At 41.3% G+C, this 13,041-nt stretch overlaps 1 protein-coding gene across 1 annotated transcript; it reads right to left on the minus strand.

The window, feature by feature from the left end:
* Window positions 1–1,369: 1,369 nt before the first annotated feature.
* On the minus strand, window positions 1,370–7,192 carry Spata31f3 (SPATA31 subfamily F member 3). The gene is made up of 5 exons (XM_027930859.1): window positions 7,049–7,192; window positions 6,529–6,574; window positions 5,969–6,029; window positions 4,508–4,986; window positions 1,370–1,731 (listed from the first exon to the last, which is right to left on the minus strand). The coding sequence occupies exons 1-5, from the start codon at window positions 7,190–7,192 to the stop codon at window positions 1,370–1,372; spliced, it is 1,092 nt and encodes a 363-aa protein (XP_027786660.1).
* Between the last annotated feature and the right edge of the window lie 5,849 nt (window positions 7,193–13,041).

The raw sequence follows: 13,041 nt of genomic DNA on the forward strand, positions 1-13,041 counted from the left end.
AGTCTTCCCTATACCTCTTACCCTGGTTCTTTACATATATCTAGTCACCTTCTATTACTATATATTTAAACTATGCCTCTTTTTTCTCCCTCCCTAGCTTACTCCCAGTGTAAGCACCTTGGGAGCAGATTTGTTTTTCCCTCTTTCATTCACTGCTATATTCCAAGTGCCTGGTATATGTAGGTTCTCAATACTTGTTAAAGGAATGAAAGAATGAAGTGAATGAATGGCATTCAGCTTGGCAAGCTCATTCTGATCCCTCAAACATTTTAAGGTCCTTTTTTTAAATTACATAAAGGCTTCTCATTGTGTCACCATTTTCTGACACAGCATGCCACTTATTAAACACCATGCCTTTGTTCAGCCTACTCCCACCTTCTGCTCATCCTTTAAAACTCTGCCTACGTATCACTTCAGAAAACATTCCACAAACAACCTCCACACCCCCCCCACCAAAAACCTAGTCTAAGTGCCCTCTCAAATACTTTTACCAATTTCCTCTAACCAGCTCTTGTCATACTGCTTCTAATGACTTATATGACTTCCCCAGAGTTCATGAGCTTCATGAGAGGAAGGCCTGTGTATTGTTCACTGTTGTCTCCCCAGTGTCTGGCATAGTGCCTGGAACATAGTAAATATTTGAATATGTGAATTGTTGAATCCATGACTCAGTTCAATGACAGTTTCTTATGGTTCTTTTGGGTACCTCCTCATCCTGTACTCTGTATTGTGCAAGGCCTTCATTCCAAGGAGCTGGAAGCAAAGGGTTGGAACTGGCAACAGGGCTACTCAGCCTCCCAGATAATTACCCTTAAAGATCTCAATAAAAACAGGGAAAAGATGGAGGAGATTCTGTCATTTGGTCTTAACATTTGTCATGTTAGTTGTGTGCTTTTGATAAACACAAAAGCACCTTCTCAAGGACACCATGGAATCCATGACAAAATTCATGCCTGACCTATGCTTTAAATGTACCTTAAACAAGGATCTTTGTTCTCTGCTTAAGTACCTTTATCCACAGTCCAGGGGTTGAAAGGAATCACATGAAATGCTGACCCATCTGAAATGGATTTAAGCTCCTGTACCACATGGGGAGTATTTTTATTTCCTCTACTCTCTCCATCACATACCACATTGAAAATAAAGAGACACAAACAAGTGGCTCTTTGCTTACAGGTATAGAGTATATTTGGAGAATGCTATGCCTCACCTGCATGTTAATATAAAGGGTGATTGACAGTCTTCTTCAGGGGGATGTAGAAAAAAAACCTCCTTTTTGTTGGAATGGTTATTTTCCTGGGTAAACTGGTGCCTTCTGCTGAGCTGAGAGTTGCGACTTGGGATAGATTTTCTGGTTGGGTGACCCAAGTCAGTTGACAACAGAATTTGGAGCAGTTTTATGAGTGGCACAGTCCTTAAGGTTGGCTGGACTGAAGGTCGTCTTGCTGGAACTGTTGGTGAAGGCACTGAGGACATCAAGGAAAGACAAGTGCTCCTTCTCAGTAGGGGGAGGCAGGGCCATGGGGTTCTCTGTTTTCTTCTCCAACCTAGCTCCTCCCACGCGGTCTTTGGTGTGGGTTGGACCCTTCTTAACCTCTTTTGTCCTGGATCGGGTCACTTTCTCAGCCTTAGATGGGGAAATGGGTTCCTCATGCCTGTGAGCTTTCACTTCAGGGTTAATCCAGTGCGAATAGAGCTTCATCGTATTTCCCAAGTCAATTTCTGGAGCTCCTGGAAAGATGGAGCTCTTGTGAATATGGGTTGCCCCTACCCAACCCTCCAACTCTTCGCCCAGGAATGTGTGCCCCTGAAAACTCTGGCCCTGCCCAGGTTCATCCTATAAGACATGAAACATTTGTCCTTGCAAAGTTTGGATTTGAAAAATATAGTCCATTAAAATATTGGACTTGCAAAATTTAGCCTAGCAAATTATGGCCCAATAAGTTGGCACACTATAAGTTCTGACCCTTTAAGGCCAGGCATTCTCAGGAATCCTCATTTGGGTGAGATCATTCAGCTTAGTCTAATAGCTGTGCAGAACATTTTTATCTGGTCTTTTTGTTTCCAAGGAATCTCTGAGAGTGCTCTGGGAACTCAAGGTGAGAGAGATGCAGGTGGAACAGCTGAGGGTGGAGCTGGTGATTCTAGAGATCCAGATAAATCCTTGCCAATCCCTACTCACTCAAGGCAACCATCTTGGCTAAAGTTTAATTCTATCTGAAAACAATCCTGGAGATACATTTGAGAAGTCAGGGACTCCGGGGTTCTTCTTAGAAGCTCCCTACTGGCCCTTGAACCTCAGCAGAATGGATGCTTGCTCTGATTGGAGAAAGCCCAAATACCACACCTCCCTCTCTCTGATTCTCAGTTGCTTTGAATTTCACTGGGTCCTCTGTTTTCTCTGCTGAGGTAGGACACTCGCAAAGGCCTCGGCTAAGGACTCCAGAGGTTCTCCAGCTATGCACAAAACACCTGGGCTTCTGTCATGTCCACACAGGGCTGTAAGATCTCAGAGGCACAGTGGGCTGAACCCTGGGGATGAACCATGGCTGAACCTGACCTGGATTAGGTTGCATTTGGCTCTGCTGCACTATATTTCAAGTGCAATTGCAAGTTCTTCTTTTAAGCAGACACATTTTGGATCTGGGGCATGTGAGATGTCTGGTAAGGTAGGGAATTCCTAGAGAAATGTTTTTGTTTGGTTGTTTAGACTCCTCAAGGTCTATGTGGAAATATTCTTTGAAATGACCAAAAATTGTTCCTTGCACTCCTTTGTTTTATGGGACTTCCCCACATGTATCCCTAAGAATTTCTGAAATTAAACTTTTTTTGTGTGTGTGTGGCATGATGGGTGCCTTGAGTAATTGGGGACTGTCAGGGATCCATCTGACATTATAAAGCCACCACCTCTATTCACTTGTACTTTAGCCTGGAGTACCTGTACAAGTCTTATTGGTACCTCGAAAGTGTGGCCCAAGACTTCATATGTTGCTGTTCAAATGAGGTTGAGTCAGAGATTCTAATGGGCCCAAGCACCAACTCTGCGATTGTAGATTAGCTACTGATTGCTGGGGCCATATCTCTGGAGAAAGCAGCAAAATAGAGAGCAAGCAGCCCTGGCAGGAAGACAAACTTGTTTCCAGTTAGATTCTCAGTGGCTCTCTGAGACAGGGCCCAGGCAGCTCAAGGTCATCAGTATCTGATGAGAACTGGCCAAGGTCTATCAATATTCAGGGAGTCACTTCCTGACCTGTGTAGGGGCTGACAGCTGCTTCCAAGTTCTAGGGACTTATTTTCCAGAGGACGGGGAACCAACTTGCTGCCAGATCCCCTAGAATGTTGAAGATCCAGTGATTTGAGCAAGGATCACTAGACCAAGCATATCTTTCCACATTCGTAATCTATGTGCAACATTTTTTAGCCTAAGCAAGCAACTGTGGGCTGGCACTGCTGCCACAATGGATGGCTACAGGTGGCTGCAGGCTGAGGGCATGGCTGTGCTGCTCCAGGGCAGGGGCTGCTAGTCATCAGGGGAAAGGAGAAACTGGATAGATTGATAAATCTTTGGAAGAAGGCTCCAGCGTGGTAAACCAATCATTTTAACTACTTAACCAAATCAACTATTTTAACTGCTTCTGAAAATGGAATTCCAGCAGCCTGTGGGCATATTCCAGGACAATGCTGCCACCCTCTGGAGGACTAAAACGGGAGGGTCCTAGGTCTGGTGGGACAGGCTGCAACATATCTCAGGGATTATATTGTGTGGTTCTCTGTAGATGACAGAGAGCTCTGGACAACAGATGGCAAGTCTTCAACGGTCCTGGAGCTGACTCTATAGCAGGTGCTAAACAAAAACTGGGCTTTTTAATAATCAAGTGGAAAAAGCCAAATTTGGGAATGTGGGGAAGAAGCTGGGACTACTAAAGTGGAAAAAATTTTAGGCAGCACAGAAACAAGAGAGAAATTATTGACTAGAAAAGGACTAGGGCTCCCCTGTTGTAGAGAGATCTCCAGAGACTAGGAACTCATTGTGCATTCCCCAGGTAATGGAGAGAGGCCACTTAAAAGCTGAAAGGTGGGAGAGGGTAGGGCCAGAGCGAGGGGATGGGGTTTGAGATTTGCTCAGGTGATATTTCTGCTCTGTGGTGGACTGGCTAGACTCCCATGAGTCCAGAGTCGAGGGGATGAAAGCCTATCTTTTCAACAGACACCTTAGAGGTAGTATTCAGAATGAAAAGGAAAAAAAAAAGTTACTTGTTTGTTTTCCAGGCCTTGAAAACACTGGGAGAAGTATAAGCTAGGAGAAGTACAAGAACTCCCCCACAGGTCATGGGGCCCTCAATGTGGAAATACATGCGTTTACATCCTTACTTAAAGAGGTACCTAAGGGCCTTTTGAACATAGGAACAGCATGTGAAGGGAATGCAAGGTTGTGGGGTATTGTCTTAAATTCAGGAGCTCCTGGTGAAGGGAAAGAAAGGGAATATAGTATTCAAGGTCTGCTAACCTTTGTTCTTGGGGACAAGTGCAGAGTTGTGCTTCCTTCTCTCCTTCTGGTTCACAGGAATCTTAGGCTCCTCAAGGCTTGAAGAAGACAGAGCCCCTGCATCCTGAGGCTTTTTTGGCACTTGAGATTTCTGCTTTTGCTGGAGGTGGTCAGGGCAGACATTGTGGACACTGGCTGTATCAGTTGACTGGATAGCTGAATGAATTAAAGGTTTCTGACCCAATTGTGACAGACTGGGGCCAGATGCCTGTGAAAACTGTCTGGAGTCCAGGGAATCCTGCTCATAAGACACACCTGATGTGGACAATGTGTCTAGGCAAGCAGAGCTCTGCAGTGACCCCAATAAAGAAGGGGAGATCTGGTTGTTGTCACACTCCAGCAATTGCTGAATGTCCAGAGCTAGAGAATTGCAGATTTGGCAGCCAGGATCTGCACACAGGAGCCGCCGTATACTTTCCACCTGGGGAAGCCAGCCGTGGCTGGGAAGGGAAACATGGCAACTGTTAAGGATGGAGTGACATCCGCCTCTTTGCAAGAATGGGCTGGGGATTGCTGCATCCACTCCCAGTCCTACAAGTCCTATACTCTCTGGTATTATTCCTAGGAAATGCCATTTGGCAAGGGATGATGAACTGGGCTAAGGTTCTGGGGCAAGCTCTCAGACAACCTATGGAAGGGCATAACTCTCAGAGAAGATGGGAAGCTGGGATCAGTTCTCTGCTGACCTCAGTGAGAAGCTGAATTGAATCAGACAGATGGAGTAGCTAAGTAGTTAGTTGATGGGACGTCACCAGAAACATCATTAGGTAGGACCAATATTAGTTTCATTTGTGGTAAAAAACAAAACAAAACCTGAAGTCCAGGATTCATTACATCCAAACTGTAGAAAATGAGGTTCTCACTTAGAGAAATATGGGATACCCCTGTGTCCATACCCAGCATTTGTTAGCTATCAGTCCCATTCTCTGGAAATCTTGATAGGATAAGACGATATATTCCTGTTTGAGTGGTCCCAGGAACTCTCCTCCCTGAAGACAGACCAGAGGATGTAATGTCAGCAGGGTCCAGGAAGACCCAGGGAATCTTTCCTTGAAAATGTGTAGCTCTAAGAAAATATAACAATGATGCTGTCTTTCAAAACCCATTCTCTTAATGGGATAATTTGTCTCATGGCTGAATGCAACCCCACATAGTGCCTTTTATGACTTATACACTGATCAAATCCTAAATTGCAAACTACAGTGACCCTAGCAAAGAGTAGAATTGGATGACTCTGTTCCCTTCCCTTCTGAAATGTCTGAAACCCTGTTGGCCCTGACAACTCTAAATAATTAAACCAGCCTCTACCATGTATGTCTCTTCTCAACCATTATTCCTCTCCTCATTCCTGCTCCAACAAAGGCCAAGAGAACATTACAGTCCAGGCTGGGAGTTTGGAGACTGCAAAGAGCAAGAGATCACCTTTTCATGACAGAGAGCAGCTTCCTCAGCTTCTCAGCTTCTTCCTGGGAAGTTTTCTTAGCTGAGGAACCAGGAGACAGTGTTAGGTAGAACAGCAGAGAATTCATGGACATCCTATAAGGAAGCTAAAGGCTTTTGAATGAGAGGAGACTGAAAACCCCAATGCTCTTAAGTCAAATCTGTGTGCAGCTTAACCATCTATAACAACATGCTCTCCCTAATCTTGTCTGATCTTTACAACCACATTGAGTGGACAAGATCACTGGTGCTACACCCACTTTATGGAGAACAAGACTGAGAGATGAAATTATTTCCACAGGGTTATAAAACTAGTAAATGACACAGTTAATGACATCTGTCCTACATTTTCATTCTTAGGAAGGTAAAATAGAATTTTGGAAGGTTCCTATGCTCTGATTTCCCACCCATGCAGGTCTTTTGTTAGCAGTTGCCACTGGGGGTATTAAAGGCTGCAGTGGTTAGAACACATGGCTTCTGGCACCAGGGATCACAAAGGCTCTATGGGGACCTCAGTCACAGTGGAGTGGAAGGGGCTTTACCTTTTGATGTTCTATCTTTAGACTTTTGTTTGACTGTTCCGTGATGCTTAAAGACAAAAACATTAGAATGTGAAGTTGGGTCACCATTTCCTTTTTCATGTCTAAAATGATACAAAACCCATTAGCATTTCTCAATATTTTTTCTGTATTCCATTTAATACTCTTCTGTCATTCTTTTACATACACTATCTTTTTTACCCAAACTTTTCCCTTCTATGCTTATTTCTGACTCACTTTGAAGCTCTTCCAAATTCCATACCTTCCACTCCTATTTCATGGACAAATTTTGTGGGGAGTTCAGGATGAGATAGAAGGAAAAGTGAAGAGATTAAAGGATGGTGGTGAAGGTCCTAAATGGCCCCCAACCAGGATAATGACCCAAATTGGGAGCTGTTCTGGGATCCAATGAGAAAACCCCCATTAAAAAAAATCAAGGGGCAAGGATATAAGAGAAAATGAGGGGATAAAATCTTCTTAATGGAGGCTTATCCATTCGTTTATGATCACAGTATTTCCCTACCTGGCAACAGGTTTCATTAGGTTCCGACTTTAATTTTTGGTGCCTCTTTTTCACTTGCCAAATAATTAATGCAATAATGAAGATGGATCCATAGGTATAGAAGGGACATCCCGCATCCCATACAACAAAGGCAGGAATCAACATGATCTAAACCTCACTAGCCATCCCTCTTCCTAGGTTTCCAGGGTCTTGGAACCTAATGCCTCCAGATTCTAGGCATTGTCACCTTTGCCTCACAGATGGATCAAGACCAACAGACTACATCACAAAGCCTTCCTGTTTCACAAAGCAGGTACAGCATCACAGACTTTCATCTTACAGAAACTCATTGGTGATTCATTGTTCAGATGAAGATGTCTAGTTATCTATATAGGCTGCAGAGCCTGAGATAAAAGATACCAAGTTCGATAGCAGCATACACTCTTCTAGCTCTCTCTATTCCCTGTATCCTGATGCTCAGCTCTCTATTACTACAATAGTGTGGAAACTATTCACCAGATAACACGTTATGCATACTGTATATACTTTAAGAGAGTGGCTAAGTCAGAGAAACGAACTACATTATTTGTAACTGGGACAATAACTAAAAAAATACACACCAAGATAGGTCCAGCATAATAATTGTTATGTCTTGGAATCATATTTTTTGACCTCACGAGCAATAAGAGGTATCAATTATCAAGAAGTTCAGAGCCCAGTGTGGTGGTGTATACCAGTAATCCCAGTGGCTCAGGAGGCTGAGGCAGGAGTATCGCAAGTTCAAAGCCAGCTTGAGAAACTTAGTGAGACCCTAAGCAAGTCAGCAAAACCCTGTCTCAAAATTCAAAAATGAAAAAAGGACTGGGGGTGTTGCTCTGTGGTTAAGCACCCCAGGGTTCAATCTCCAATAGGAAAAAAAGTCAGGAAGATCATGTCAGATGTTATCAAAGAAAGCATGAACCTGCAGTCCTTTCAAAATATTTCTGAGAGCTAAAGACCCCTCCAAGGCCTGGTGGTCCAGTATGAGGTTAATCGAAAGAGATCGTAAATATCACCTTCCACGAAGGCACATGAATAAGGCTCATTTTGGGAGCTCTGTCCAAAGCTTTATTTTCCAGAATTGCCTCTACAGATCTTATGGTATCTGGCTTATTCATAGAGATAGGTTATTGGCAAGACTTTTGATTAAGTGGTTCTTTGTGGAATCTGCCACCATTGGAATGTTTGGCTGAGTGTTTTATGAAGATCTGAATTTTCATAAAAATTTAGGCATGGGAAAGATTTCCTCCATTCAATCCAAGTACCCCACCATTCCTATATCCACTGATTCACATATGAATGTTAACTTTATGGCTCCTGGCAACATGATAGTATATCTCCAACACCTCAAGATTTCTGAATTTCCTTGAGAAGTTCTTGCCTTGGTAAATTGGTAGTCTGAGGCTCAAAATCTCTGAAAAGGTCACTTGGTCCTTCCTCCAGCATCCAGGCCTCCACCAAACAGACATGGTAAGTACTTGATTTGTGCTCATCCCTGAGATAGACAAAGGTAGAAAGACATTTAAGTTATGTTGCCTGCCTGCCCTCAAGAAACTTAAAAATCTAGTTTGAAAGGCAAGATTAATTCACATGAAGCAAAAGCCAATCTTACAGGGGGCTAGGGAGGGGAAAAATACAGAGTTAGTGTTTAATGGTCACAGAGTTTCTGTTAGAGATGATGAGTAAGTTATGGAAGTGAATAATATGGTGATTATACAACACTGTGAAACTCTTCATGCTGCTGAATTGTACACTTAAAATGATTAAAATGCTAAATTTTGTTCAAGTATGTATTATCCCAATTATGAAACAAACAACTGAAAAACAATCTTAAAATTCATAAAACGAATGACCCAGAAAATCAAAGCCATTCTTAGCAAAAAAAAAAGATGAAGACATCACAATATCCAACTTCAAATTATACTACAGAGCCATAATAACAGAAACAGCCTGGTATTGGTATAAAAATAGACACATAAGGGCTTGGATTGTAGCTCAGTTGTAGAGTGCTTGCCTAGCATATGTGAGATACTGGGTTCAATCCTCAGCAACACATAAAAATAAATAAATAAAATAATAGTATTGTCTCTGTCTAAAACTAAAAAAATAAAAATAAAAATAGACACATGAACCAATGGAATACAATAGAAGACAAACCCCACGTAGTCATAGTCATTCAATTTTTGACAAAGGTACCAAAAACTTACATTGGATAAAACTTACATTGGATAGCATTTTTAACAAACAGTGCTGGAAACACTGGGTCTCCAGATGTAAAAGATTGAAACTAGATCCATATCTCTCATCCTGCACAACTCAACCCAAAATGGATCAAAGACTTAGGAATAACAATAGAAACTTTGCTACTGCAGAAGAGAACACAGGGGAAACACTCCACTATAGAGGTGCAGGCAGCAGCTTCCTCATAGGACTCCTATAGCTCAGGAAATAAAACCAAGAATCGATACGTGAGATGGCATCAAACTAAAAAGCTTCTGTACATGAAGGAAATAATTAAGAGCATGAAAAGACAGCCTACAGAAGGGGGAAAAAATCTTTGCCAGCTACTCTTCCCATGGAGGATTAATATCTAAAATACATAAAGACCTCAAAAAAATTCAAGATCAAAAAACAAACCAACAAATGGATAAATGAACTAAACAGGCACTTCTCAAAAGAAATATAAATGACCAACGATTATATGAAAAAAATGTTCAACATCTCTAGCCATCAGGAAAATGCAATTCAAAACTACACTAAGATTCCTTCTCACTCCAGTCAGAATGGCAATCATCAAGAATACAAATAACAATAAATGTTGGTGAGAGTAAAGTGTGCCTGGGTTCAATTCCCCAGTACTGAAAAAAATGAAACTAAAAAACTAAAATGAAACTACCATATGATCCAGTGATATCAACTCCTCACAATAACCAAGGTATGAATCAGCCTAAGTGTCTGTCAACAAATGATAAAGACAATGTAGTATATATACACAATGGATTTTTATTCAACCATAAAGAAGGATAAAATTATGCCATTTGCAGGAAAATGGATTGAACTGAAGAGCATTGTTTTAAGAGAAATAAGCCAGACTCAGAAAGATGAGTGCCATGTGTTTTCTCTCATATGTGGAAGATAGAAACTTAAAAAGCAGGAGGAGGTAGAGGGACCTCATGAAAATAGAAGGTAGACCATGGGGACAAGGGGAAAGGAGGACAGGTGGGCAAAGGGAAGTACTGGAGGTGAACTTGATCAAATTATTTTATATGTATATACAAGTCTGCCACAATGAAACCCATTATTCTGTATAATTAATATGCACCAATAAAAATGTTTAAAAACCCAAACAACCCAAAAAGTCATAGCATGAGAGGGTTTTTGCTAGCTATATGGAAAAATATTCTGAAAATAATTTGACAAAGAAATGGATTAGTGAATGAATATTTTTCCTAAGCTTCCTTTTCTTTGCTTTCTTTCTTTTTCTTTTTTTACTAATACCTCACTCTCCTTCCAGCCACTTCTCCTGGAGCGACAGGTACATCAGAACTTTCACACAGCTTATTGCAGATATTGTCACTCTTATGTCCATGAAAACAAAATAGATCTTTACATTAAAGATGATTTTTTAAAAGTTCTATCTGAAGATGAGATGAATTTGAGCCATTTCAACATTTTTTCTGAACTTGCAAATTTCAAAATACAAGAATGAGAAGACTTGTTCATCCAAAGAGCACTGAACAACAGGATACCAGAAGTCAAGTAAAAAGCAGCTTGTGTCAGCTTTTCAGTAGCAGGTAAACATACCTGCAAAGTAGCTTGTATCTTTTATAGGTTGGCTATCCCTGATCCAAAATCCAGAGAACTCCAAAATCCCCCCCACACACACACACAAAAATGAGCACCAACAAGATGCCACACATGGAAAATTCTACACCTGATCTCACATATATGTGTCATAGTCAAAACGGAAGCACACTAAAAAAAAATGTATAAAATAAACTTTAAGCTTCATGGATAAGGTGTATATGAAACAAATAAATTTCCTGTTTAGATTTGGGTCCCATCCCCAGGATACTTCATTATGTATATACAAATATTTTTTTAAAATCTAAAATACTTTCCTTCTCAAGCATTTCAAATAAGGGATAATCAATGTGTATTACTTTTTTTTTTTAATGTGATCTCACTATGGTGCCCAGGCAGATCTCAAATTCTTGGGCCCAGGAGATCCTTTGGCCCCAACTTCCCAAATACTGGGATAATAAGCAATGTGTCACCATGCTCAGCTGCATTACTTTTATTAATCCCAGGCAATCAGCTCTTGCTTCTAGCAGCTTCTGTGCCCTCTAGGCTATTTGAACAGTTCAGTTTCTCATTGTTGCAAACTCCTCTCCAGCAACTTGCCTAGTCCTTGCTTTCAGAGCTGAGGAATTAGAGCCACTTCCTGATTCACAGAGGTGACTGTTCCCAGAGTAGCCTTTAGCATGGATTTAGTCAGTACCTGTCCTACTTGCAGACTGAGGGTGCCCATGCAGACAAGAAGGCGGGATCAGAGTCTTCCTAAACAAGGGCACTCTCACATGATGCACAGCTAGGCCTGCTATTTTTAATGATGTGGGTATGGATCCTCACATCTGCCCACCTGCCTCACAGCTTGAACAGCAAACCAGGGAGGGGAAGAACATGAAGAGCCTCTGGAGACTCTGGAGGGCCACTCAGCTGTGAAGGATTCTTATTCGTTTGTTTCTAGGAAAATTGCTTAATCCAGATCCTGCTTCCATTATAATGCTGTAGTGCCACAGTTATCGTCATCAAATTTCTTCAGGAAACTGTTCATGGCTACCGATTCTTACATGTTATAGGTCGTACATCCTTGGAAAGAAAAGTCCTGACAGACATGCCACCGATGTGAGTCTTGTTCCTAGGCACGAGACTTACCAGTGAATACCTAGGGTGTTCTAAGGTTCTGGGGACAGAGATGCATCACCACTTTTATATCTGACTATCATTATTAATGACCAAGAACCAAAATTACCAGGGGTGCGGGGTTGGGTGGTTGTAGCAGTGTCAGGCAGCAAGAAGACCAGAGCTCAGAAGCCAGTTAGTACACCGTGCACCAGTGTAGCGTCGTCGCTAGAGGGCAGCAGCGGCCCACCCGATACTCCTAGTCCTGCACAGTCTCAGCAACCACGGGAACTTTATAAGGTCTTCTGCTCCAGTGGCTCTCAATCCTGGTCTTTGTCAGAATTACTGGGAGACTTGTGAAAATACAGATTCCTGACTTCACCCCAGACATAATAAATCTGAATATTTAGAGACAGTATCCATCAACCTATATATTAACTTTTAAATTAATTCTTAATGGACTGTAGCTCAGAGGCTACCAAGTGTGAGGCACTGGGTTTGATTTTCAGCACCACATAAATAAATAAATAAATAAATAAATAAAAGATATTGTGTCCGTCTACAACTAAAAAAAAAATTTAAAGAACAAAATATTTTTTAAAAAATTAATCCTTAAAAAAAAAGCCCCTTGTTCCTGCTGATGGGCAGAATCACAGCCTATAGGACAGGAGTCCCCTGTGTTTTTTCTTTGCTAGCAAAGCAATAAACCTTCTTTTTTCTTTTTCTCAAAAAAAAAAAATAATAATCCTTAAGCAATAGGGTGGTTCCATTCTAAGTTTTCTGAGGAATCTTCAAACTGCTTTCCAGAGTGGTTGCACCAATTTGCAGTCCCATCAGCAATGTATGAGTGTGTACCTTTTTCTCCACATGCTTGCTAACATTTATTGTTATTTGTATTCTTGATAATTGCCATTCTGACTAGAGTGAGATGAAATCTCACTTTAGTTTTAATTTGCATTTCTCTAATTGCTAGAGATGTTGAACATTTTTCATATATTTGTTGACTAATCATATTTCTTCTTTTGTAGAGTGTCTGTTCAGTTCTTTTGCCCATTTATTAATTTTTTTTG

This window comes from Marmota flaviventris, chromosome 13 (genome assembly GCF_047511675.1).
Source record: "Marmota flaviventris isolate mMarFla1 chromosome 13, mMarFla1.hap1, whole genome shotgun sequence".
Lineage (NCBI taxonomy): Eukaryota > Metazoa > Chordata > Mammalia > Rodentia > Sciuridae > Marmota > Marmota flaviventris.

Excerpts from the sequence above, each read along its gene's own strand:
- Spata31f3 (XM_027930859.1), bottom strand. The coding sequence starts at position 7,192 with ATGTTGATTCCTGCCTTTGTTGTATGGGATGCGGGATGTCCCTTCTAT. Across the intron at positions 6,575-7,048 it reads CTAATGAAACCTGTTGCCAG|CATCACGGAACAGTCAAACA; the intron begins GTAGGGAAATAC and ends TTTGTCTTTAAG. Across the intron at positions 4,987-5,968 it reads CTGCTCTCTGTCATGAAAAG|CCACGGCTGGCTTCCCCAGG; the intron begins GTGATCTCTTGC and ends TTCCCTTCCCAG.